This window comes from Calonectris borealis, chromosome 3, assembly GCF_964195595.1.
Source record: "Calonectris borealis chromosome 3, bCalBor7.hap1.2, whole genome shotgun sequence".
NCBI classification, from domain to species: domain Eukaryota; kingdom Metazoa; phylum Chordata; class Aves; order Procellariiformes; family Procellariidae; genus Calonectris; species Calonectris borealis.
Genome location: NC_134314.1, coordinates 112,205,853 through 112,233,487, shown reverse-complemented (window position 1 = coordinate 112,233,487; position 27,635 = coordinate 112,205,853). Strand labels below are relative to the sequence as shown.

At 37.9% G+C, this 27,635-nt stretch overlaps 1 protein-coding gene across 10 annotated transcripts in view; it reads left to right on the top strand.

Annotated features, from left to right (window-relative positions):
• The window catches only part of NRXN1 (neurexin 1), a 728,802-nt gene that overhangs the window by 501,481 nt on the left and 199,686 nt on the right, over positions 1 to 27,635 (top strand). For all 10 annotated transcript variants that reach the window (XM_075147347.1, XM_075147346.1, XM_075147345.1 and 7 more), the window contains one exon: positions 7,142 to 7,323. In XM_075147347.1, coding sequence (XP_075003448.1) covers positions 7,142 to 7,323 — 182 coding nt within the window. The remainder of the gene's footprint in view (positions 1 to 7,141; positions 7,324 to 27,635) is intronic.

Genomic DNA, 27,635 nt, shown 5'->3' with positions numbered 1-27,635 from the left:
CAAATGTGTGGCACCATTGCCGGGCTAGCATAGCACACTGAGTGTATTAACTGGCCCACCAATATACAACTACCAAGTGCCCTACAGGCTATTGCCAAGCCAAAAGTATAGTGATTGAGTTCTACATATGTCTCTTTTACACAGTCATTGATTTTCATTAAACTGCTAAGAGTAAATTTTGTTTGAAATTTCTGCCTACCCCTCTCTCAAAGTTGGCTGAACTTGACTATTAGATTGAAAAGTCATTGGAGGATGAGCAAGGACAGTGGATATGTTGTGCGGCTCCATAAGGTTATCCTCCACAGAGAAATTTTCTAAAAATAAGATTTCACATTTGAAACTGGGGAATTAAAATTACAAGAGCAATTGGAACCGGAATGGAGTATTTTTTCCCCCACTTTATTATGGCATGCAGTGTAAAATAGGAACGATGAGATATAAAGCACAATGACAGAAACAAGGAGGGTTTGTATTTGTATAGCACCTTTAACATTTAAAGGGTCTTAAATAAGTTTGGCAATCTCTCCACATGAAAAAAGCATTTCTCTCTTGCGTTGCTGGGAGAGATATGATGTGACCTAGGTCATGGAGAAGCATTCCACTGTGTTCTCAGCAAATGCAGGGAATTAACTGGAATCAGACCATGCTTCAGTCCAAGGGGCTGAAGCCAAAGGTGGAGTTGCACATTTGTCAGCCGAGTCAATGTCCAGCGTCAGGTTGAGCACTCCTTTTAGTCAAGAGCCTATTTCCAGAAAGTCAAATTATGGGAAGTCCCTAGGGATCGTTTTAAACAGGTGAGAATGCTATTGTGCCACCTACAAAGCATTTACCAGGTCATGGTACTGTCCAAATACCATTGCCAAAGACTGGAGGAAAGGAGGAGTAAGAAAGGAATGGTTTTCTGTTTTCCTTGTTTTGTTTTTTGTTTTGTGCACATGCGTGTGTTTGGAGGGGGAACGTGGTGCTGAGCTGATTAAGCTACCTGTAGCAACTCTTGTGTTTGAGGAAAAAAACTTTTTTTCTGTGTTGCTGTCTTGAATCTGCAATAAATGTCATTGCAAAGGCCAGGATGCTCAGCTTGACTTGAGACTGTTGTTCTATTATCACCTAGACCTTTATCTGGAGACAGCTCTTGGGGATAGCTGAATATAATAAACTATGCACAGCACTGTTTTATAAATCTCTGTGAAAACTTGGATGTAGTGTGATGAGAAGCCTTGTAGGCTCTGATAAAGCAAACCAGAGTCTCTGTAGTGGTTTGGGAAAAGAAGTTCTATAATACAAGGTGAAGTTGTGTTTCAATTAATGGTAGCTACATAGCATGGTTTCTGTTTATCAAGGAATGTAGAAGGCTGTGTCTTATCTCTGCCTGTTTAATATTGGCATTGACTGGTTGATAAATAAACTGGAAGAGGCAGCAGACAGCAGCAATGAAGTGAAGGCTCTTCTATATACCGGGGATACTGCTTTATTGGCTCATTTTAATGAATTGCTTCAGCTGATGATTGAGCTGGTTGAGGTCATATTCATCTTGTTATTGTCTGGGTGAAACTAGCTTCTTGACCATAACTTTTAAGACATGTCCCGTGCTATGAAATAGGCTCCAGTTCTAGATTACAATCAGCACAGTATTAACGTATGCACAGAGTGCAGATACCTCCGTAGTATCATCGATAGTGTTGGAAGTTTGGAGATTCATCTAGCAGCAGCCACTGTCAACGTGATGTGGCTTCAGTCTCTCTTACAGAAAAATTGAATTTCAGAACTTAGCTGTAGCATAGTGAAAGATGGGTGCAGCAGAAGGCTGACCGTAGGCAGACAGACATTTTCTGTTCTCTTTGTTTTCATCAGCATCTTTACCTGAAGTGGCAAGATAATATTATTAATGAAGATATTAATAACAAAACTCAGCAACGGTCTTTGTTAATGCTGGTTTGGTCAGTGAGTCTTCTTACAGTTACTCTGGTAGAATGGAAGATCAATGAATGAGTTAATGGAATTACTAAGGAATTATGCTATGCAGTTTGTGATCTTACAGTTGACAAATGTACCGGCATGATAAGACTGCTAGTGACAGTCATAGTTCGACCATGCAGTCAGATTGGTTTAAGGACCTAACTAGAAATTGTTTTGAGTGGTGCTCAATTTCCAGGAAACCTATGACCCTTTAAGGTTTGCCAAGCTGGTCAAAGGAACATCATAAATACACTCCTAGACCCTATTATCCATGAGTCTAAGAGGAACCTGGCCAGAAAATGAGACATTTCTCCATTCTTACCCCTATGGCTCAAGCTTTTTGGAGAGCTACAGGCAACGATCCATTTGAAAACCTTCTCCTTCCCCTTCCAATACACTTCTTCTGCTGTTAAATAGACTGTACTTAGAGAAGCTTGATGTCCTTGTTGCAGCAAAGCAGTTAAAATCCATATTCAGGCTCCTGCCCGGATTAGTGGGAGAGAGTGTTCCAGGATGCCTTCAGGAAGTGTTCAGTTGAATCTGATCTTTTGTTTGAAATAGTTCTTCCAGCAGCTCTTCCCATCTTCTTCCCATGGTTAACCCTAATGGCCATTCCTTTCTCACCTCAACCCTGTGGCATATATTCTCTGTTCTGTGTAAATAATTAATAACACGTCACAGTCTAAGAAGAAACACACGGAAGAGTTGTTTTTTAATCCACCAAACTGATTATTTCGAAACACTCCCCTTTTTTCCCCGGCTTCTCATGTTTCAGGCTTGAAGCATTTCTTTCTTTATTTACCTTAGAAAATCTGTACAAATCTACATATGGAAATTTTGTGTATTTTTCTGGAACTTCAGCTTGGGCAGGATGAAAATACATAGGTGAAAATGTAAAAAGAATTATTAATGGAGATATATATGCTTCCCTGAACATAGCAAGTGTGATTAATACCACCATATAGATATTTGTGCAAATGTATATATATAGAGATAGATTCATATTGTAAATTCTTCACTCTTGGTAATTAATAGCAGCCTGCCCAAATAGTCTCACTGGATTCAGCAGGTTTATCAATGCAAGTAATTACTTACCAGTGGGAATAAGAGGGTTCACATTCTAGCCCAAGAATGAAGTACAGTACTGATAACATACAGCAGGAAGAAAATTACATTATTGGGTAATTTCTCATTATAACCAGCAACGCTTACCCATCATATTTTTTATAATACTTAAAAATTGCTTTACTATTAATGAAAGGGCAGCTAGTTTACAGGTTTCAGTCTTTGGTTTTCCAGCTATGGAGTGTGATGGAATTATAGTTCATTGGGGTCCAGAGCTCAATCAAAGCACTGCTTTCACTTATCGGAATCTGAAACCTGATGTGAATGTTGAAAATAAACATTGTTACTAACGTTATATGGGAAAAATGGAATTATGTACATTACCCTTCAGTGCAATATACCTTAAACACAAAATTGGGATGAACATGAGGAAGGTAGAAAGCTGTTGATTTGTTGTTGATTTGAGCAAACTATTAAACTACATCAGATGTGGCTTCAGAGCAATAAATACTGAAAAGCTTTGCAGTCATACACAGTAATAGATACAGTAAATGGGTACTAAACAAAATATTTATCTGCTTAATACTGTATAGGTAAGCAGATGTCCTTGAGTTGCTGCCAGGCTGTGCTGAAATGAATGCACTATTTCATAAAGATGAATTTTGCAAACAAGTAGGACTTGAGAGACCCAGGCCATTAAAAAACATTACTCTATCTTGACCACTGGCAATTTGTTACAATAGGAACCATGCTTTCACGGTTAAGAATTTCAAAGAGCTGTATGGACATTTTTCCTAAACATTGTGTAGATGCATGGACGCATAAAGAATTACGCAGTAAATTCTGCGGCTGAGGGATATAACTGGCATGTCACAAACTTGCCTACTTACAAGTACTGTGCTGATGGCATTGCTATTCTTCACATTCTAATTCTGCTGCTTTCAATTCTCTTGAGATGATAAACCCCAAACAACACAGTGCCATAAGCTAAAAGAGAAAAGGAAGATGACTGGTTTTTAGTGACAGTGTTCTGAAAGAACGGCAGAGACGTTATAAGGTTTGTCAGAGAGCATAAAAGCCTTTATGGAGCAAGTGAATTAGGCTTCCTCTGTTGTTTCTTAACAGATCCAAAATTGATAGTAAGCAGGGTGGTTTTGAACAACTTCTCAGTTTCTAGCTTTTAATAGTTAATAGGAGGTCAGGCTATAAACTGAGATCAATCCCGGAGTAATACATTTTACATTATTATATTTGTCTTCCTTGAAATATAAACACTAGAGGACCTATTCTCAAATGGCTTCCGACCCATTTTTTCCATAATTAATACAGGAAATTCAAAGAACGTGACTCCCTGTACAGCTTAGACAGAGGCAGATCTGTATTCATCAGCACGGATTAATTAACCTGTTACCAGACACGCAGTTAGTTTGAAGAGCTACAAAATGGACAGTTACAAAGAAGGGAAAGCTTTGCCATAAAAAACCATAAGCCACATGTTATCATGGATAAAAGATAAGTTTTTTAACTTTGATGTTGATTCTACGTAGTTTAAGATTTACAGCCAGATTTATCTAGCCCTACTGACATTGACCTTGGCTTCAATGCGGCAGCAGTATGGAACAAATTGCTCTTCATTGGTTTATTTGAAGGGCAGCATTTAGCAAAAAACTGCGACAAAGATTCACTCTGAATAAGAACAACAGAGTCTCTCATTGTTCAGATCTGGAGACTTACTTCTGGGTCGTTGTATTCAGTATGACTCCACCATTGCTTGGCAGGCTTTTTCTTTGTCTTCTATATTGGGTAAACACATCTGTTACAACCAAAAAAAGGAGAATCATGCACTCCCACTTAAATCTTATGTACTATTCTAACAGTTTCATCTGTGACATTGAGGTGTAAGGAGTTGTTTTTTCTTTCTCTCTTTTTCTTTCTCGTTTTTGTTACTTATAAGAACCTCATTCATGACCTGACACCATATTTTATGAAGTCAACAGAAAGGCTGTCACTGTTTTTAATGAGCTTTGAATCAAGCCCTTAGTTTTTCATCAACACAGAATAAATCCTTTCACTACAGACACCTATGTGACATATGCTGTATGAAGGTCCAAACTCTGTCACTCCTCAATTGGCTCAAGATTTGAAGTCAACACTAGCAGCAAAGGGGAGAACTTAGGGACCATCAGGACTGATATTAACTGTCTCATGTATCTTTGTTTTGGGATGTACTAGAACTGGAGATTCAACCATCATTACTGAATAGCATGCAACAGATTACTGTGCCTTTCAGAGCACCGCATATGAGGAAAGCAAGGGTGGGAGAGCAGGAGATGAGGTTTTTATCACAGACATTCCTAAACCAGGCACCATTTCCCCATGTCCATTACCAAACTTTTATAAGGCACAGCCCCTATCTTCACTACTCTTGCACAACTCTTTACAATGATGATAAACCCTGATTTCACTTGGAGTGTAAGTGAAACCTTAGATATCAGATCTGTTACTGTGTTTGTCTTTGCTAAAGAGAGTTGACAAGTTTTCCTAAAACACATGCAGGTTGGTATTTTGCCATCAAGAGAAAAGCCAAGAGATCTGTTTGAAGCATGGTGCAATCCTGCAAATGTGTTGATATAAAATGAGCTTTACAGTTTTTTTACGTGCTATGCACAGTGCATAAAATATTACAGATTGATGGTACTGGAAAAAACTAATGAGTAGGTATGTAATTCCATAAAGGAAAAATGATATTAGAAATAAATATAGGATATGTTTTCAAAAAGACCAGGTGACCTTTTTGCTTTGAGACTTACACAAAGCAGTCTCGCTCAGCAGTACAGTAAGATTTTGAGACATCTGGAAGTTGAAGGAGTGATGTAACTATACAGCCCTTCTTGTTTTCGGCTTTAAAAGTCTACGTATTCAAGGGATTTTAGATCCTTTTGCTCACAGCATTTTTGGTCAATCTTGAAAGAAAGTAAGAAAATGACAATTATGTTGTTATGCACTATTTCCTTACGTGGACATGGGAGGTATGTAGTGAGAGTATTGGGTGGAATAAACTGAATTACATTTAATAAGATGGAGAGTAGCCACACAGTGAGCCAGCTTACAACAGCTAGTAAAACTAGACTAGTGTATTTACAATGCACTGACATATCTCCCTAAGCTTTGACCCATCTTCATAGAAAAGAAGTGGACAGCTTGTAGTGACTTTACAAATGAAAGATCAAGTGCATGCACAATTTGCCTGCTATATGCTGTTGTTAGGATACAAGTTTTAAATGGAAGATATCTGGATATGCTGCTGTCTTAGTTCAGAGGAAATATGCTGGTGATGAAGTTAAGTACCTGAGTGCTAAGTTGTTTTAGATTACAACACTTGTTTAAAACAGATTATAGATTTTGTAAGTGCACACTGAATATAACGTGCAAAGATTTCTACTCTTAAGAGTTATACATTGAGCATTATGCAAATAAGCCATTGCTTACTTAGATGACAGATTGATATCTTTTTGTCCTGACATGACAAGTAAAGTATGTTTCCATTTGTTATCCCCATCTGTCACAAGCTGATAAACCTCAGATCCGTAAAAGTTTTATTTGAATGTATTTGTTAATCGTTTTGCTTCGCTGGGCACAATGACGTACCATATAATGCGTATCATTTTCACTGTGTAAATAAGGAGCTGCATTTTTTGTCAGTCATGAGATAACTGAAATTACTTGATTTCTTCTCCACGTAGGCCCAGTTTGGGAAAGCATTTGGTTCAACTCATCCCTGTTCCACACATCACAGAAACGTGTTCTCCAAGCATATGCTTAAGAACTCATATCTATCTTGAATAGATATGCATTTCTGAATCAGAGCTATGGTATTTTAAGTCGCTGCATATGCAATTATGTTATATTCTGTGTTGATTGCGCTATATAAAAAGCACTAATATTCCGCTTGCTGCAAAATTTTCAGAGATAAAGACCCCTTCATGTTGAAATATAGTCTTGTTTGTTTCTATGAATCCATTTGCTATATGAGAACATCTTGATTTTTGTAGAGCATATGATTTCCATGTGGGTTTGCATTGGTGCAAGTGAGCTAATTATCTTTATTTCTGTTTTACAGCGGGAACAACATATATCTTTAGCAAAGGTGGTGGACAAATCACTTACACGTGGCCTCCTAATGATCGGCCAAGCACTCGTGCGGACAGACTGGCAATAGGGTTTAGTACTGTTCAAAAAGAAGCTGTGTTGGTACGAGTGGACAGTTCTACTGGGCTCGGAGATTATCTAGAGCTGCATATCGTAAGTATTATTAACAAATGCAAGATATTTCTTCTTGTCTTGATTGTTCTTATATTTGTGTGGTTTTAATTAATTTTATTTTAATGTAAATACAGTAGTTTGTTAATGAACCTTTTAGGGTCAATAGTGAACTAAATGATAATGGCTTATAGCATACAATACTGTACAGCGTCTCAGACATTCTCAAAATGCCTTTTACTTTATACAGTGTTACTTTATATGGCTTTTCAATTAAAAATCATACGGTGATACCTGTACAGATATAGCAGTTTAATGCAATCTAATTACATAAAACAGGATTTAGCAATGTCAGGGGAAGATACATTAATCCTGGAGGATTTAATCTGGAATCTTCAGTGTATCACAATTGACTGTGCTTATTGTTAATACTAGAATTTATCCTCTGATTTCGCCGTTCCTTTGTGATGATAAATCTTAAGCAGAAAGCAAGATTGTCAAGCTAGGAAGTCTAAAAAAGTAATTTCAGCTGCCTTAAAGCAAATAACTAGCAATCAAAATTGAAAGCATCTGGATTTTTATGGCAACATAAATAAATGATCAGTTGAGATAAACATAACTAGGGCAGTATAAAATTTTGTTGTTTAGATTAGTCTCAACTTTGTTAATGTATTAGTTTGATTTTGATTTAAGAATCTCTCTACTTTCAGGAACAGAAGAGTTCCTTTTGAATGAAATTACTTATTGATCTATAACCAATTACACTTTTACCCTCAGAAAACATTCAGCAGTGATCATTTTCAAAATTAGAGGGAATTACGGTATTCAATCTTCCCAGGCTCCTTATTTCTGTAAAGGCACTCTTGCATTGTGGACCAAGGTGATTTTTTTTTATTTACTGGCTTGAGTAAATAAACAAAGAAAAAGGCCTTAAATAACATTCAGAGGTTGTCTACACCCTTTTCTTACATTGAAACGCACGGACAAAACGGCTGGCTGGTATTGTACAATCTTAATTTAAAAATGTGAACAAAGCAACTTCTCCCAGGTGCCAGAAAAACTGAAAGTCTACATTTTTCAAGGCAAGTATTGTGTTGCTGAAGAGAATTTAAAAATTTGCTTTCCAAAGCCACGTCTAACATCAGGTGCCTAGTCATCACTTGCCTGTTTCTTTGCAATCTGAGACCAGATCCACCCACTGGTCAACAGTGTTACTTTCTTCTTACAGTGTTTTCTTTTTCATTAGCATATTAAGGAATGTTTTTCTTGTAGTTTTACTATATCTGAAGTCTATAAAAAACATAATATTCCTGCAATCTTCTGTCTAGCCTTGGTTTTTCCATTTTAAAACAAACATTGGGTTCATTAATTATGAGTTGGAGATCAAAAATTATTGCCTGCTCATTAAGTGTTTTGTGTTTTTTTTTCCCAAATAAATTTCTTATACCCGTGCTGTAGCAACAGCTGGTAAAAATAAAAGAATAATTGAGAGTCTTCTACGGTCAGAAACACTATCCCAGCTTAATAGGGATGGGGAAAATCATAAATTATACTTTACTGGTCTTTTGAAATTTTTGTGAAGCAGCAAAAGACCTTTTATCATCATGCTCTATGAGGTGATCGTGGCATCCTCCTATTGTCTTTGCCACAGACTTCGGGAACCTCCCTGAAGCCCTGCTCTACTTCAGAGCAAAATCTGTGGTAACTGTGCAGAAATGTCACTGGAACAAGGTCTGACCTTCTGAGAGCTGCTTCAATGTAGTCTTTCTCTACAGTGGAGACACTAAGGGATTGACCTTAGGATTCTAAGACATCTGGCAAGGATTTTTTTAAGGGTCGTCAATGTTAGATAAAGCTTGGAAAACTGCTGGGGTATAATTTCCCGGAATCTATTTCAAATAAGGATAGTATTCAAAAGAAATTTGAAAGGCAGTATTTTCAAAAGCACTTATGGTACCAAAGAACATATATCTTATTAAAGTCAGTGGAACGGTAGGCACTTCGGAGAATTTTACCTGAGATCTATTTTAGCTCAGCAAGATATTGTGAAACATCACGGTTATAAAAATGAAGAAGAACATAGAAACGGAGTGGCCTATATATATGTTATATTTGAAAAATAGTTTATTGGATCAAAGTTTTTCAATATTGGCAGCTGCTGCATTAAACTATCTGTAATAAAAGTAGTAGAAGGGTTGTGTCATTCAAAACTTCCTTCTTGCACCGATGTTGAGATGCCACTAAGAATGTCTCATCTACTAAATAACCAGAAACATGCAAAAGCTGTGAATAGTGGAAGGAGGAAAAACTGGAAGGAGGGAAGAGTCTAATTCTGCATGTTCTTTTGCATGCACCCACTCACCTGTTTGTATAATGAATATGCATGAGCAATAAATGCCTGTGTACATTGAGATGTACTGTGCATGGATAACTTACCTGTGTTATAACACTATAACATTATAACAAGGATATAGTTGTGATTTAATTATGCTGGGATTCAGTTTTACAGTATGATAGAAATTGGTTGTTACTGAGTTTTCGTTTTACCTAGGAGGTCATTAATCACTCAGATCCTCCTCAGTGACAAAATTTGAGACAGATGCGTAAGGATAGGCTTTAAGTGTATTTTCAGCAGAATGGTGGCAAAGAAAGTTTGGAACTATTGGTTTGAGTTAAAAAATTTTAGATCATAGTCCTCACTAGCATGTTGAGGAGGGTGCTTGTTTGGGATGTTTCAGAACAGAGCTATGAGGTAGCTTGCTCCTAACCTTCTTCATTCTAGAAATGGAAGAGGAAATTATGAGTTTGATTATGGTACTTCAAGGTGTGCTTGCCCTCTTTATTATTGTGTTTACTTAAAGGTGATGTAAACCTAATAATGAAATCAAGCTCATAACAAATTCTGATTTGGAAAATTGCTACTTGATCATCTGAATCACAGCTTTAGTGTTAGGTTAGGAACACATTTATTTAAAGTAATCATTTAACCTCCCCAAATAACCATTGTTAATATGAGAAGCATTTAAAAAAATGTGTAATCGGCATTGCTACCAGATGCTTAACAGTTCCAGTGCAAATATTTAAAAGTCCAAGATAGATTATTATAAAACTCCACCTGTACTGTAGCAGCCTAGATATAAAGGACTGGTTGTATCTATGATAAACATGCATCCCTGTGCTTCAAGAAAGGGATGTTAATATGATTTAGTCATCCAGAGATGCAGCAATTAGTTTTCATAGCAATCACTTGACTTCTGTTATGGAAGTGGTCTCCTGTGCAGTCTCTGCTGGGAGATCTAGTTCAAGAGGAAATAGATATCATGCCTAAAAGTGTACTGCCACTTTCTTCTCCTGTTGACAGATAAAAGAAGGACAGATAGCTCTGAGAATTGCTATAATCCTCCTTTTTTTCCCCTTTTTTGGCATGGTCTGCATCCATCTCCATGCCAAATGGAAAAAGGCGGCAGCTTATTCACGCAGTGTTCGGTTAATCACCATGTGCACTTCTGTGCTTGGCTTTTTCATTGACTTCTAAAGCCCTTAGGTAATTCTGTCAGTGATTCCTGTTTCTATCTCTGCTCTTCTTCTCTTCCCATCCTCTTCTCCCAAGTCATTAGACAGAAAAGGAGGGGGGGGGGGGGGGAGAGAGAGAGAGGTCATCTTCCACAGGCACTGTGTTATTGCTGCCTCAAGTTTCCAGCTTTTCTATGGTGAAGGACAAAGTGAAGTTAGGCGAAGATATTGCCTCAGAGGACTAAGAAATCCTGTTCAGTTGCTCTTTCTGGCACTGTTGGTAGCACAGGAAACTGGCATTCTCCTGGGTGGCACAGGTAGTATTTGCTCTGCTAATGAAGACAAGAAGGATAGATTTCCATCAGTAGACTTAAACCATTTTTAAAAATTGTTTTAAGTATAAATTATGCCATGTTTTCATCTTTCATTGTTAAAATGAAAGACTTTAAACTATAACAAAATTTAACACTTTGTATGCCTGATGGAAGGAGTTTCTGCGTCCTCCTTGTTTGTGTCATTTGTTTTAAAATCAATGTATTTTGGGAGCGCAAAACCAGTGTGTTTTTATGGTTACAGCTGGTTTTGATATTGAGAACAAGAAGTTTTTATGGGGGATAAGGCCAGCAGAGCATTTCAGATCTTACAGCTTTGGCATTCCAGAAAAGACACCCGGCCTGCGGGCGCTGGCTAGTTAAGCTAAACTGGGCTCACTTCCACTATCTCACCCCTCTCAGGGCGAGGAATTACTAATAAAGCTCAGTTACAGATATGGATCAGCTGAAGTAGGTGAAGTGGTGAAGATTGTTCTGATAACAAACATCCTAAGGTTTAAAATAAGGAATAAGGCAGATGTGGCAGCATTTTGAACGTTGTCCTAACCCTCTTCTGGGGAAAGCTGGGGAAAAACACCCTGTAATTCCAGCGAGAGAAGAGTGACAATCCTACCTAAGATATAGTAAACATACAAAAATATGAAATTAAACACAGGGTAGATCGTGGTAGATATTTTTTATTTCATTTTCTTTAATGTTATTAGGAAAAAATATTATAGGGAAAATGTAAACCAATAAGGTTAATACTGTGATAGGAAAGCATGGAAAACTATTTTAAAAGGTTTGGTAATATGTTACCTGAAAAAGTATGGTATGATTAAGGACAGATATTATCAATATATGCAAGGTATAACCCAATTAACCTGAAATACTCTGAAGATGCAGCATTACTGGCATGGTAGATTAATCAGTATTGTACTTAGATTTTCAAAACATGTTTGTGAAGCCTTCAGAGTTACAATTAATGACTGAGGCGAACAGTCATAGGAGAGGAAATATTGTATGGCTTACAGAAAATTGGGTTTTGGATCATGAATAATTTCAGTCTGTGCTTGTTGTCCCAACTATTTATATACTACATCTACTAAAATACATATTGTGAGAAAGGCATTTTTCATTTGAAACTTTTTCCATGAGGAAGATGTGGATAAAAATCAAGTGAAAGCTTTTGTGAGTTTTTGTCAGCTTTGGTTCAAAAATTCTCTTGGTTTAAAAGGAAGTTAATGCTTCCCCATTTTCTCAGCTATTTATTCAGTTTTTGTATATGATATATTTCATTTTTATAAACTAGGGAAATATTTAATATCTCCAAATGAAATGTTGACTTTTGTGTAAAAAAAAATATTGATATCAAGGGGGTTTGATTTTCAGCTTTAAGTTAATGGAAAATTCTGCAAAACTCCTCTCTCAGCTTTTTTCCTACTCATTCTTTGGAACTTTTGGCAAACTTAAAAGGACTATTATTGCCTGCTCCCATCCCTCTGTCTCTTAGTTATACATATGCAGTATTCTTCTGCACCAGGCTTTTAATAGCTGACTCTGTTAGATTCTATTGTATATATACATAATATATGGATAATTTTAATTTATGCAAGTATAATGACCTTCCCTCAAGTGAACAGAAATAGTAAAACTCAACTGAGGATCAGACTTCTGTGTTTGAGCGTACCAGAGAAAAAATTGTAGACTCTTAAGATAAATGAATTTGTTATTCTCTTTTGAATACTTCACATGTCTCGGGCTTAATGCCTAATGGAAAGTCGATTGAAAGATTCCTATTGACTTAGTTGTATTTGGATCAATGCCTAGAGAGTTGGATGTACTTTCAGTGAGACTGATGGTAAAAATACCTTTGATTTCAGTGGTTTGTATTGGAGCTAATTAATTTTCCCATGAAGAGTTTAATAATCTTTAAAAAAAAATATTCCCAGAATAATGTTTCTTCTAATAATCATCTTTCAAATACGGAATTCCTTATTATTATATGCGTTATCTGTGCAATGCAAAGATTTGGTAAGGTCACTGGTGGCTTGTATATGCATGAAACAGTAATGAATTTAAAATCAAATTATTCACATCCAAGAAGGCTAAAAAAAAAGCAAAACTAGGTTTCAGAAATCTGATATTTTAGAATTGCTGAGCATGCACATCAGTGGCTAAAGTCAATGGAAGCTGAATACAGTCAGCACGTCTGAAAATCAGGCCATCATCTTATCAGATAAGCGGGCATCAGGGATCACTCTGGAGCCCTGGAAAGACTTTGGATCATTATGTTTATCAGAGTTGTGATATTTAATATTGTGCTACCTTGAGGCACAAGAAAATTTCTTAAGGGTGATGTTATCTAATCCAGAATTCTACTAATATTTGATATTTCCTCATTATACTTACATACATGATCTTTATCTGTGATTTTTTTTCCTCGTTAATATATGTGTATGGAAAATGCTATAGGAAGTTTAACTGTTGTGGGCAGTGATTGTTCTTCTCTTTAGGGACAAAAAACTCAGCAACCAGACTATGTGTTAATCTTTAAACTGAAGAAAAATTACTATGAAGGAAGGATTTCCAGACTTGCTTATGGGTTTGAATAATGAAAAGCAGTGCAATCAAAAAAGAATCATTTATGGGACTAGACAGGCAGGTGAGAATGCAATTCAATGTACACAAACATTAAGTTAATTAGAATGGGAGCAATGAATTAATCTAGGGAATTTGTGCTAAATGCAGCAATCATTTACCTCACTGATCAGGTTAAAGATCTAAGTTTGTAGGAAAGAAAATAAATAAATCACTGAAATGGTCAAGCCATGCCTTGAAAACATGCAATTAAGTTATTCTTTTGTATTAGCAGAGACATAGATTAAAAAACTCTGGAAAGGGATTTTATGATATAAGCTGTTTGTTAGTGCCTCATCTTGAATACTCTGCACAGTCTGTTATTGCACACTGAGCAACAGTGGCCTGTTCTTGCCATAAACAGGCCAAATTGCTGAGAGAAGGTTATGGAAATGTGCTAATTCTGGCACAGAAGAGACCGATACCTTACTGTATGAAAAATATGAATGGAATTTGGACAGTTGATATAATTAAATAGTTTGGCTACGACTGCCATCATGGAGCGCGGCAAGGAGAAATCCTGATGCTGGCACGGAAGGTCCATTATACCAGCATGGCAGGTCTGATCTCCCAGCTGTGATGTCCTGGTTCCCCAGCCTAGAAATGTGCTTGAGGGAAGCAACTCCTTTCATCTTCTTTCTCTGTTTTGGGATAAATAGAAGTTCTCACTTCTTCCTCTACCCAGCTAATAACTCCTTTATGCATCCTGCTCCTTTTGTGCTTTTGGGAGGATAAAAGCTTCATTCCCAGAAAGCATGCTGTATGACGGGGTCACCACCTGCCAGCCCCTTGGCGAGAGAAAATTGCACAACCAGTAGGACCCAAGTTCTCAGCTAAAATACCATGTGTCAGTTGCAAAATGCTCCAGCCCTCAACACTGATGAATCTCCTGAAGTGCTTTCTTCTAGCAAAGATGTAGAGCCTGGCTGAGGGTGAGTAGATATTTAAAACACTTCTGGTGGCCCCACATATATTAGGATCATCTGGTAGCAATATGGAAGGACCTCATGTGGCCATGGCGTTGTATGAAATGATCTTGCAGACCCGATCGTGGACTCTAAGATCCCTTCTGATCTCGCATACCTCAAGATTACACAGTAAATTGAATCCCTCTGTTGGCTGAACTGCTTAAGATCCAAAACTTTGTCATTGAATTTGATGGCAAGTCTTCCTTTGACTTTACTGTTGCAAACTGTACACAAATGGGACTTTTGATCCAGCACGAGGAGAGAACATAAACATGGAACTTAATTTTCCTGGGGCCTTGCTAAACTTTAAAAAAATGCTAAAAAGATTAAGAATAGAAGGGGGTTGGGCTGAGTCATGTTATACTAATAACAAAAACTGTGCATTTTTAAGAACTGAAGTGGACCAATTTGGAGAGGCAAGCAAAAGAGCAAGCATATTTAATTAAAATAAACTTGAAGAGGCTCATGACCTCTTCATAAAGCAGCTCTTATTTTCCACATTGTTACTTTTAAAGCTCTGAAGTACTGTATGGATTACGTCCAGTCTTATTTTCCAGGATTCTTTCTTTCTCTTCCCTTTCACTCGTTCCCTACATTGTTTTTCTGCCGTGCCCTCAAACACAAATTCATGTGCTGTGCATACTTGGCAGTCCCACTGAATCCCAGTGAAAGCAGGTGGCAACCTCCAGGGGTGTCGGTGATTACAGACCTTTTCTTTCCTACAGGCTGAGGCGTACCATATAGCTAAAGGAACAGAGGAGTCACTTCAGATGGTGACTGTATGGTGTACTCACATGGAAGACCTTCTTGATGACCATTGATTAGTTCTGTTTAATTAAAGAACAAAAGCAGCAAGAACAAAGCAAATAAGCATGTCGTCAAAATTAGGAGACATATCCTTTTGTGATTAGGTTTTTTACCTATAAATACCAAATTTCTGGCTTCAGAAAGGAGGACAGAAGAATTAGTTTCTAATGTACAGATAAATAAATAGTCCATCTTTCCTCCGTGGCAGCACTTTTCCTAGTTAACCTTATATTCTCCCATTGATGTTTTAGATCCATCCCAGTCTAATCACGTCCTTTTAATCCAAAATTCCCTGCACTGGTTACTAGCCAACATCCTTGCATATGAAGGTTACAGATATTTTAATAACTTGGCACCAACTCTTCCAGAACATTGCCATGTATAAAAAGAGCTGATGAAAAATTTAGCAGACATTTTAGCAACCTTATTAAGATTTAAAGAATACTTGACTATTTGCAATAGCAGAACAGTTGAGGTGTTCACTGAAACCTGGCTGATCACTCAAAGGAAGGATACTGAATCATAGGAAATGATTGTGATTATTTGGAGAATGAGAGCTCTGGATGACTGTGGGTCACTTCCAAGAGCTAGCCACTTTTGTCCACCTATCCTACATGGGTACTTCTCTACTTATTGTATCTATTGTATATTTTATTGAGCATATACTGTTTGTTATATCTAGTGATATAACAGAGTCAGTCCTGATAATATTTCCTAGCTTATTCCTGCCTAGTTCTCGTCTAATTTTAGAGAAGCACAAAAAGATTTGCACTCCCTCCTCCCTGCTAGGCATGCCTGGCTCAAAACCAAGTGGAAGGCATGTTACCCAGTGCGTTAGAAGCCATGACAGTGCAGGGTGTAGGCAGGTTGTAGGCACTTTGGGCTGACAATGTGTGGTTTGGAAAAAAAAAGGACAGACATGAGCAATGGTATTACTTTCAGAGTATCCTAGACTATGCTTTCAGCTCCTGATGGCAGCTTGAATAAGAGAGAGTGACTCTCAGATTGCTATGACCCATTGAAAGAGGACCAGGTTTGCACAGGACAGATCAAGGTTTGTTTCTTATGAATATAAGCCAGAACCCAAGATCTGGCCCATTAACTCCCTGTCTTTTAAATTTATGAGCTCTAAGTGAAGATAAGGATATAGTCTGCACTGCAGCACAAAGTACCAGTGTAGCAGTTTTTCAGTGAACATGCAGTATGAACAATATAATTTTTAATACCAGTCAGAGAGATTAGCCTGTTGATGCAGAACAAGGCTAGGGGAAGAGTGCTGCTGGCGGCCTGAATGGATTCTGATCCTAACTCCAAATAATTCTCATCCCACCACTTCCACTATTAACTCGTCTGAAGAAACTGCAGAAATATGAGAAATTATGAGCAGGATCTACATCAGGCCAGAAAACTCCTGCTGGAAGGTGAAAGGTGCAGAGGCAATTTTCCAGAGCCTGCTGCTTTGCTTCAGTCATTTGTTTAAGTAAACATTGCTATTATAGTTAATCACTTTCTGCTAATAAGGAAAGCTCGTCTTAATACTATTCTGTTTTTGTGAGATACTACCTTAATTGTAACTCATAATTTGTTAATTAGACCACTTATTTAATTCAGGTTTTGCTCTGTGATGCCTCAGTGTCATCACCAAACTAGAAACTTGTTTTAATATTCAATGCTAGTTTGCTTTTTTTCCTTCCAGATTGTTTTATCATCTTGAGCCTTTCTCACTTTTCACTTACACCACTATGTCAGTGAGGAGTGCCTATAGAAAAATCAGCGAATTTCATCTGGTGTACCGGACGGTAGAACTGAACACACTGGCCCTGGTTCCTACTTTCATCCAATTTAGCTATTTAACTTCTACAATCTCTGACACTAACTCATTGCATCAGGGCCGTGCGGGACATAGAGCCAGAGCAGGGAATTTATCTGGATTTCCCGAAACCCAGGTTAACCATTATATCTTCATCTGTGTTTCAGTAACGTGCCTGTGCTGTCTAATCATTTTCTCTCTTACCTGAGCATGACATGCTTGACATCAGTGCATCTCCACTGATGGCGTGTCACTGAGCAGCCTTTTCTTTTCTCTCCCAGCATCAACCATAGGTGTATAATATTTTCCTTCCTTATCAATCTCATAGTGATTCTTCCCGTTCGACAGTGGGGTGCTGCTGCTCTTAAGGCTCTTTTTGGTTTTTTGCTGGTCCCAAGAATTTCTGCAACAATAACAGACAGGATAAGGATTTAATGAACGGATATTGTCAATGTTCTGGTGATTTATGCTTAATGTAACAATCCCACTAACAACAGGTGAGTTTTCCTGTTAAGTTTTTGGAGAGGCTTAAATATCTCTCTGTTCATGAAAGCTCATTTACACGGAAGCATTCTGATGCTCCAGAGGGTGGATTAGCTGAAGGAACTGACTTGTGCATTTTTTGGCTTTCGATAATTACCTAGCTTATATTGAATAAAGGATGCCAAGGAACAAAGGAAAGACACAGGTCCTCCAGTTTTGCCAGTTCTGTGTGAAATTATCCTGAAGCCTTCAGTGCATCAGCATGGAACTACTAACGTGGCTTTAACTTCTTGCGCTAGAATTTGCAGGTGATGATCTATGTTCAGTCAAGGACCAAATGTAAGCCCAGATATCCCCTCAGGGAGATGTAAGTCATGCTTGCCACTGCAGCATTACACATTCTCTGTGGTCTAGGAAAAGCCGCTCATCAGGACTGGGAAGTCCTCCCTCTGCGTGTTCTGCTGTTGGGTCAGGTATCCCTCTTCATCCCAGGCCTCTGGATTGAAGGATGGGCTTGAAGCATTACATCCTCAACGGATGTCATCATGCTCCATTTTGGGGCTGGAATCGCTTGTGATTTTCTGTTCAGCCCTCACCCTTGGTGGACTTGCGACTTACTGCCTACACACTGAACGCTACAGACAGTATTCCTCCTGATCACTGTGAAACCCCGTTGATGTCCTGAAGCCTTGTTGTTCCCCATACAGGTTTTTTTGTTCCTGACCCTGAATTCCAGGGAACAACAGAGAATTCCTGGAGCAAGAGTACTCAGCCTTTCCCTTGCATAGCAGATGGGGTTTTTAAGACTCGCTGTGGATTATGTAGCAGTACCTTCTCATTTAGGGACAAACACGAAGAGCATTATCATACGTGAAGCTACTTTACAGTAACTTCCACCAATTAAAATAAAAAGTGAAAAGATTATGCTATAGAACCTTAATAACCACTCAGCATATTTGATAATGTCACTGCTGTCGGTATCATATTCACCACTATGTTTAATAGCTGAACAGATGCAGCTCACTGGAGCACCACATGGTATGCAGCAGCAGGGAGTCCCATTTGACAAGTTGGTTTTGTTTTATTTCCTTCCCAGAGAGCCTTGCCTGATATCCCAAGTTTCTGTAGTGTTTTGATTTGCTATTCAGCAAACAGAAAAGAGCAGAAAAACTGCTTGTGTTCAAAGCAAGAGGGGTTTTGACTTTTTAGTGGAAGTACTATGAAATTCCTAATAAAGCTAACATAAGGCATGTTTTAATGTAAAATTGTCAGCCCTTGATCTGAAAAGGGTTGGGTTTTAACAGGTAGCATATATCTGCATGTACAGGTTGCTTGTAGGGTAGCAACTATGCTGTTTTTTGGAGGTGGCTTCAAGTTTGGGGATTTTTTTTTTTAATTGCAAAATTTTGTGTACACGTCTGCAAGTCACTTTGCACAGTGAGCAATAACTCTTGGCTGTAATAGTGCCATGGGATGCTGCGGTTGTTTGGTGCTTCTAGATTTGCTCTCCACGGAACAATTCATAGGAGCATTTTGTGAGATTTTCCAATCCTCTAATTGCTTGTCTTGAAAAACACCTGAGTATATACTCTGAGGCTAAAATAAGATGGCTGTGCACTTAATATATTCTAAAAAATCACAGGATAATACAGAGTAGATAATGAAACCTTGGCTATATGATCTGGGTATTTGTTTCCCAGAAGCATATAATAAAGACGGGAACAAGACTAAAAGTGCTGCAAGAATTATGTTATTCACCTCATGTTACCTGGTCCATAAATAAACGCAGAAACTCCCTTGGTTATATGTCCTATTCCTTATTAATGTAGTTATATAGTTAAAGATAGGTTCTGCCAAGGGCTAAATTAATGGACAGTGTCTTCCCCAGAGCTAAAAACTTGTCACAGCTTTATGCTCAGCTGATATGCTCCTTTGGAAGATACTAAGATTTCTGGGTTTCTATTCCTAATCTACTTTTTTAATATTTTGCTGGCTACTTAAACTGACATTCTTAAGGCATTGATTTTCTTTTCTTCTTTCTTGCTTTTCACTGCATATTCAAACTCAAAAAAAACCACCGGCACGTCTCCTTGTCACAGCTGTAGTGTGGTACAAGATGACACCAAGCTGTGCTAGTGTGGGAGGAGGGGAGACAGGGGTTGCAAGCACTGTGGAGAACTGATTAAAATTCAAAATGAGCTTGATAAAGTGGAGAAATAGTCTGAAATCAGGAAGATGAATTTCTACAAAGGAAAGCACCGAGTTCTGTCCCTAAGATGGAAAAATCAAATGCACAGCTATAAAATGAGGAATAATTGTGGCCAAGAAGCAGTTCTACAGAAAAGATTGGGAAGTTACAGCTGATTGCAATTTTCTGCAGAGACAGACAGGCATTGGTCTGGGATGTATTGACAACATGTGGGGTGGCAGAGGAGGCAAAGAAATTAATTGTTCACTTAGTACTGCTGGGACCTTTGCTGAAGAAGTAAGTCCAGTTTTGAGTGCTCGGCTTTGAAAAGAAGGTAAGCAAATTAGGCAGCTGCTAAAAAAAACAGCAATATACTCTAGTTTAATTAACATGGAGCTCCTGAGAAGAAAATGGAAGAACGAGCTCTGTTTTGTTTATAAAGAAGACAGGGAGTGACTGGATGTGAAAACTGTCTTTTAATACATATAGGTTGTTATAAGCAGGGCTGTGGCTAATTTGTTTTGCCTGTCTGTCAGGATAAGGTAAGAAATAGTTGGTTTAATTTGCAACAATGCTATCAGGCATTGGTAAAAAATTTCCAGCTATGTTTGATGGTTAGCAGTGGAGCAGGTTACGTAGGCAGGCCCTGCCAATTTATGCTTTCAAGATCAGACTGCATTCCTATCGGTAATGGGAATGCCATGGAGACTTCTGCTGTATGTTTTTGCTAAAGTTAGCCTAGATGTACTTGCTGTTGCTAATGAGTGATGGGTGTAGCGAGGTCTTCTTAAACTGTACGCTCCCATTTATGCTGCAGTTTTTAACTGGAAGGCTTAGATCCAGGAATGATTTAAGATGAATGCTTAGACGTAAGCACAGTGAGGTTCTCTGTTTTCATTCCTAAAGACACAGAAAAGGGAGAGAGTAAGCTGCTGCTAAGCATTTTCTTTTAAAATCCACTGGTCTTAGTGTCATCAGCAAACTCTTAAGAGTGTGTGCAGCAGCACAAGGTCGAACCTGCTCTTCCTTTGCCATATCAACATCCCCTCGTGTTTAACACTAGCCAGCCGCTTTGCCGCTCTATGCAGGAAAGAATTTTGAATCCGTACGTCTGAGAATTGCTCTCCGGCCGAGCAAAGGCCTGTTGGTGTGTTCTTCACCGACTGTTGGCATGTGCCTCCTCTTCAGCTTGTGGGAAAGGTGGTGGTGATGTAACTAACTTTGCCTCCTCGCCCACCTCTCAAATGTTAGCAAGTGTTTGGTTGCTGTGTGGGAGTAGTGAGGTAATTTGAACCGTCCTGGTGTAAATCCAAAATAACCCAAATGGGCTAAATAGATTACTGAGCAAAATTCATTTGATTATATTGCAAGAATAATGTGCAATTGGGGTGGATTTATTTTTTAGGTTTTTGAGCTATTTGGCCAGTTCACTGGCTGCAGATGTAGCTGCACAGCTGTGTGAAATTTTTTTTAAGTTTTCTTGTTACAGCAGTGCATGCAGATTATCTAACAGATAATAATCACTCCCAAATCATGGAAGATAAGCTTTCCTGTTTCATTTCTAAGATAGACTCTGGTTTCTTAACATTAGTGACTATTTGTGATGAAGCTTTCTAATGATTTTAACAGAATGTTGATGAAAAAAATCTCCTTCAGCTATTAACAGTTGTCACAACTTCGGGCTTATATCATAAGAGCTTACTTTAAGCATGTAAGAGGTTTTATCTTTTTGGCGTTGTTCTCTGGGACTAAATCTTGAAACTCTGTACATGTCTTTGTCAGTAGACTGCATTCTGGGGTTTCCTCTGGGGCAAAGGCAGGGTATTGCCCTGAGCACCAGCCATGCTGCATCTGCAGGAACTTAGTTTGGACTAAACCGGCTTGTGTTTTGGGTTATCGCGTTGCAGGGACAGCTGATGGTGGTCTGCTTAGATGTGAATCGGTAGCATTGCTCTTTTTCTGCTGTGAGCCATGTGCAGTAGAGAATGAGCATGCGTTTGCCTCTGTGCCAGGGAAGGTAAACCACCCCTGCTTGTGTCAGCCTATCCTTTAATCCTACTTTCTAACCCCCTTCTCCCCAAGTTGTGTCAGGCAGCTTCACAAGCTATTTTGCATTTCTGCATTCGCAAAGGTAGGTCATGGATTTGCTTCATCGCCCCAAAATATAGAAGTCATCCAGGCTGATAATGTATGGAAGAAAAACGATGAATAAAATCGTTGCTGTGACTGTGTCAGGATTGTCACTTTATCTGTCTTGTAATGGAGATGTTGTTCAGCATTTCTAATTATGATATTAATCTTCACTATCCCCTGACACAGGTGTAATATCAGGAATACTAGCGCATGACAAATTTATTACTTTTAACCCTCAGAGGCACCAGTCACAAACACTTTCGGTTTGGTGGCAAACCTAATTGGTTCCCTATAGTCCTTCCTTTTCTCTCTGAAAATATTTGAGAGATTCATGCTGCGTTTTTCCTATAATGTACAGTAACATTAAAAATCGAGACAGGGAAATGGTCTTGCGTGAATCGTGTTCTCCCACGCACATACAAATCATACAGTGATTGTCAGAAACATTCCTTGCATTGTTAGTATTTTTTGAAGTTATAGACAGGATTGATTTCTGCATCTGAATTTTTCACGTGTAAGCTTATGCTTTAGAAAGCTTACTGACTTGGAGGTGTTTTTTTAATTGTTTTTTAAGTGTTAGCTTGCAAGAGAGTTCCTAATCACAAGCAAATGACTTGCCTGTGGTGAGTTGGAGGGTGTAGAGAAAGCAAAGTATATTCATGGAAGCACTTCGGGAGGTGAAGGTGGTGGAACCTTCCCTCCATCCTGCTCTGCTGTGCTTCCCTGTTGGCCTGACTGGTTCTGAGCGATGCTAAATTATGGTATCAAGGGAGAAACTGGTACTCATCCTTTTGGTCCTGTTGGGGAGGTAATAGCAGTGCTTTGACTCTTAAGGCTGATTTTTAGGAAGTTAGTGGGCTTTTCTGCTACTGCTCGGCTGGCTTTTTTTATAAATGTTCAAGGTGGGATGCTAATATTTGGTTTTTTCCTCCACCTTAAGCACGTGCACTTATCTCAGGAAAAACTTTATGGGTTTTCAAATTTGTGTTATTTTGATCTAACGTAGGTTTAAAAACACCAAACCTAACCCTTGTAGATGCAAATCAAGGCTACCCATTTAGTAACTGTCCACATGTTTCTGCTCACCGCCAGGAATTGGGTGCAGAAGGAGAAAGATCAATGATCTGATCTAGGTAGTGGTGCTGTATAAGTTAGAAAATGACGTTTTTCCAGTCTCATTTCTCAATGGAAACTGATACACATAAAATTTTTAGGATTGGGGTAGAATGTACAAGCTAAGGCAAAAGGACTCATTCCTCGGCACCACTAAGCAATTGGTGCTGACTTCAGTGGGACTGGGAGAAACCTGGATTCAACTCCTTTCCCCACCTGGTCCAGACTCCCACGCTATAGCTTGAGGACTTTAATGTCAGCTTTTGACTCACCTTGGTGACTGAATCTTTGTTTCATTCTGTGTTTCTAAAAATGTAAAATTTTTGTTACTGTACATCAGGAAGGAGATCATTTGCAAAACTTTCTTTCTTTTTTACTTAATATTTGTGAAAGAAATTGATTTCTAGCCAGTCTTGGTGAAAACACGTCTTCTATATATTGATGACAAAATGGTCCTATTTATTTTACGGTCATTATAGTCCTGATTGCTGTTGCTTGTTGTTGCTAGATTCAGGATCCGTATAGCAATGACTTCCTTTTGGAAGCTGGCCGAAACATTTTCAATCAAAATTCAGGATGGAGATTTACTTTATATCTTGTTAAAATAAATGAAAATAATTCCTAACTGTTGTTTCTAGAATTGTTTAGAAGTGCAGGAGGCAAGGAACTTGGAGAGCACTGCAACAGTTGCACAACATTAGGGACATATTAAAAGAAAAATGTCACTGTATACCAGCTCTTAACATGAAACATGGCATATTCACACTTCCTAGAACCCACTGTACATTTCCAAAGGCCAAAACCTTTTCTAAATCCCTTAATACCACTGAATTTATTATATCTCCTTAGCACAATTGAATATGTCTGGAGATGTGGACAAGGGACATGATGATAGAGCACTGTAGTGATGGAAAAGACAGAGCAATTAAGTGAAACATTTTCTTGTACATTGTAGTGTGTATTTCCCTAGCTGTAAAAAAAGGCTTATGCATTTTTTATTACCAATTCTAGCCACCTGACATATTTTAAATTTGGATTCTGTATCATATTTGCTTGATTTATTAACACCCCCAGGAAAACATAGGCAACATAATGATTCTCTATATAAATCACTTGTTATAAAACTTCCAGAAGATTTACTAATTTTAACCAAAAATTAACACGTTGGAAGCATTAGTACATACGTGAAAGATGTTTTTTAAAAGGCTTTTTAATGGTTTAAGAATAAGTAACCTTTTAAAAGCCAGCTGCAACTCCCCATTTTATTTCCTGCTCATAATGAATTCCTGCTGTAAGTATTTTAAGGCTCTAAAATTAGATAGAGAGCTAAGTTGTTGGGTTTGGTTTCTATTGGCTATCACACAATTAAGAGGATATTTGTGATGGCATAAGTGAGAATGGAGAAAACTTGCATCACTCTTCATGCAGAACATTTTGGTCACTTTTTCCTCACCTCACATCCTCCAAGTGACAGAAAATAAATAAGTATGGGTTGCGACTGAAGAGTCCTTTAATGGCTGGTATTAAATCTGATAGATTCTTGACAATTAAAAATATTCTTTTGATGAAGACAGTGTCAATGAATTTGTTTCATTATATTTTTTCTAATTTCCAAGATATTTCTAGTGCAGCATGTACTGAGTGCATAATAGAAATGTTATTCAGAGCTTCCGTGCATGTGCATTTTGAGCTTTTAAGAAATTTCTAATTTTGATTGTGAACCTGCCACATAATACTTTTTTGTTGCATCATAACAAAAAAAAATGTTTCTAGCATTAGAGGTAGGTAATCCAGAGGATCACCTGGCCAACATGCAGCTCTTTAATTTTTAGTTACTAATCTTAGTGTTAAATGAAAATAGCAAGCCAAAGAAGTTTCTTCAGTGTTGCATTACTGCCCCGTTCACTTTTTTTGAATGAAAATTTTAAATCTTAGAACCATTTACTTACCTTCTCTTTGATTACAAAATTAAGCTTTTTAAGTAATGACAGAAATGCAATTGTAAGAAATCATATACAAGTAATAGACCTAGACAGGATAAGTTGTTTAATGCCTTTTTTCCTTTTTTTTTTTTTTCTTTTTTTTCTTCATAAGACACAGGATTATGTATTTGTTCTACTTTCTGTTGCTGTTCCAGAGCAGTTCGGTAGAAGCTAATTCGAATTTCAACTGTGTTATTTAAAATAAATTTAGAAAACAGAGCTCATGCCAAAAGCAGATATCTAAGGTTTGTTATGTTGGCATAAAATTAGCAGAAAATGTGGATTCATTTTATGTCCTTCTGATATTGGTGCCTATTGGTCATGTTTTCAACCTTTTCTGCAAGGTCAAGAACACTAGGTGCTTATTTATTATTAGTAGTAGTAGTATTTTAAGGAATGCAGTGTAAGTTGTATCTTCTGATAATGGAAATAAAACTGTTTTTGCAAGACTGTAGGAAGGGGAATGAGCAGTGAAAATACACCTAGCCACCATCTCAGTAACAACTGTAGCAGCAAAGTGTATCTCACTGGAGAACTGCAGTTCTGAAACAAGCTTTCTAATCCCTGTATGACTTTGAGGATTGTTCATTTAAAAAAACAAAGTGCAAAGTGCAAGGGTACAGAGCTTCAAGTTTAATTGAATATACAAATCCAGAGTCTTAGCTGGGATCCCTTTTTAAACAAAGCCTGTCTAGGTATGTGCATGAATGCTTCAGTTGTGCAGTAAGAACCAACTGGATGTACTGCTTTTAAGATCTGCCCTGTGAGTCTCATTGAAAAGCATAAATGAATTTTTAATTCACACCTGTGGCTTTTGCAAAAAAAAAAATATCCTGAGGAAAAGGTGACAGACTTGATTGCTAGAAAATTTGTTATAACTGCACTATGTATCGAAATTATTATATTGGATGACAATTTCTATTATTTTCACAAGGTCCATTCAGTTTAATTATAATTTAGCACTCAAGTATATCATTCTCTTCATGTTAATCTTCAAATTATTCTTGCTTTTGCTTTAACAGCTATTGATGAGTCATAGAAAGTACACCTAATTAATACCTCTGCACATTGCTACAATTAAACATTAATCAGATTTGATTTTTAGAGTAATGTGCTACCACTCTTCTAATCTTCTAAGTTACGACCCGCTATAAATTTCATTACCCTAGTTACAAAGTTCTGAATGGGGAAGGAATTTCCACTTAGTGCATTTAATACATAGTGGTGTCTTCTATATAAATTTTACACTCATTCTACATCTCTATAGATACGTTGGTTAGAAAATCAGAAGTAGTGACACAAAGTAAACTGACCTTCTAGAGATAAGTTTTCAAAAAATATTCAGTCGTGAGTTTGTCAGAAGGATGTAACCAAAGCAATAGATGATGTTTTTTATTAACGTGGGATGACAGTGTTTAGTCAACGTATTTCCTTCTTCTCTTTCATTTTAGAAGGGAAATGTGAGCATGAAACAGTGCATGAACTTTCAAAACCCACCTTAACAGTAAGTTTGATGCAGTTGGTGTAAGCATTTGAGCCTGGTTGGTTTGGTCGTCGTCTTTTTCTTTTTTTTTTCTTCCCCCCTTTTGCTAATTGCTGGTTGGAAAAAAAAAACAACCAAACCTGAATGTTGGATCCCAGCATGTCAGAATGGACAAATGACTGACCTGTTGATCAGTGGTTGCTGTCAAGTTGCTTGCTGGGGCTGTGTGCTCTTGGTAACTGTTCTGCCCCGCCACCACCAATTCCGAGACTCGGAGGGAGGCTGTTGGTAAGTCAAGGGATATATGACAAGAAGTGGACAGGTGGGGAATTAACTTTATCGTGTCCCTGAAACTTATCTCTGACTCTATTAACTTGCTTTCAACGGTGAAAAATCCTTTTCAAATCCTCGGAAGTTCAGAGCAACAAGACGGAATGAGTTCTGTGTCATAGGTTAGCTCTCCCTGATCATCTGCAGCTTAGAGGCATTTCTTACATTTTTTTCCTCAGAGAGCTAAACCCTCTCTCTTCATTCAATAAAAAAGCAAAAGATAACTTGATCTAGGCAAGGGTACAGCAAAGACGGTAGATAACCTATTACACCAGCTTTTGGTCAAACTGGAGAGATTCCAGCTTTTATTCTGATTCTTAACAGGTTTAATTAACCCTATGCTTCTTACTCAAGCTTATTGCATTGCCAGAGCTAATTTGTTTAATGCTCTGGCATTTCTATCCCATGCAGTGAGTTTGTAAGGGGAACATCCCATTTTGGATTTGTTTTGTTGAAGTAATTTTGTTACAAATCCAGAAACTTTAGACTCTTCAACCAGTTGTATCTATAAATCACATTATCAGAATATTGGGACCGATACTGCTGGGGGGAAAAATGAGTTCTGAAGCTCTCCTTTCCCTAAATTGAAAATG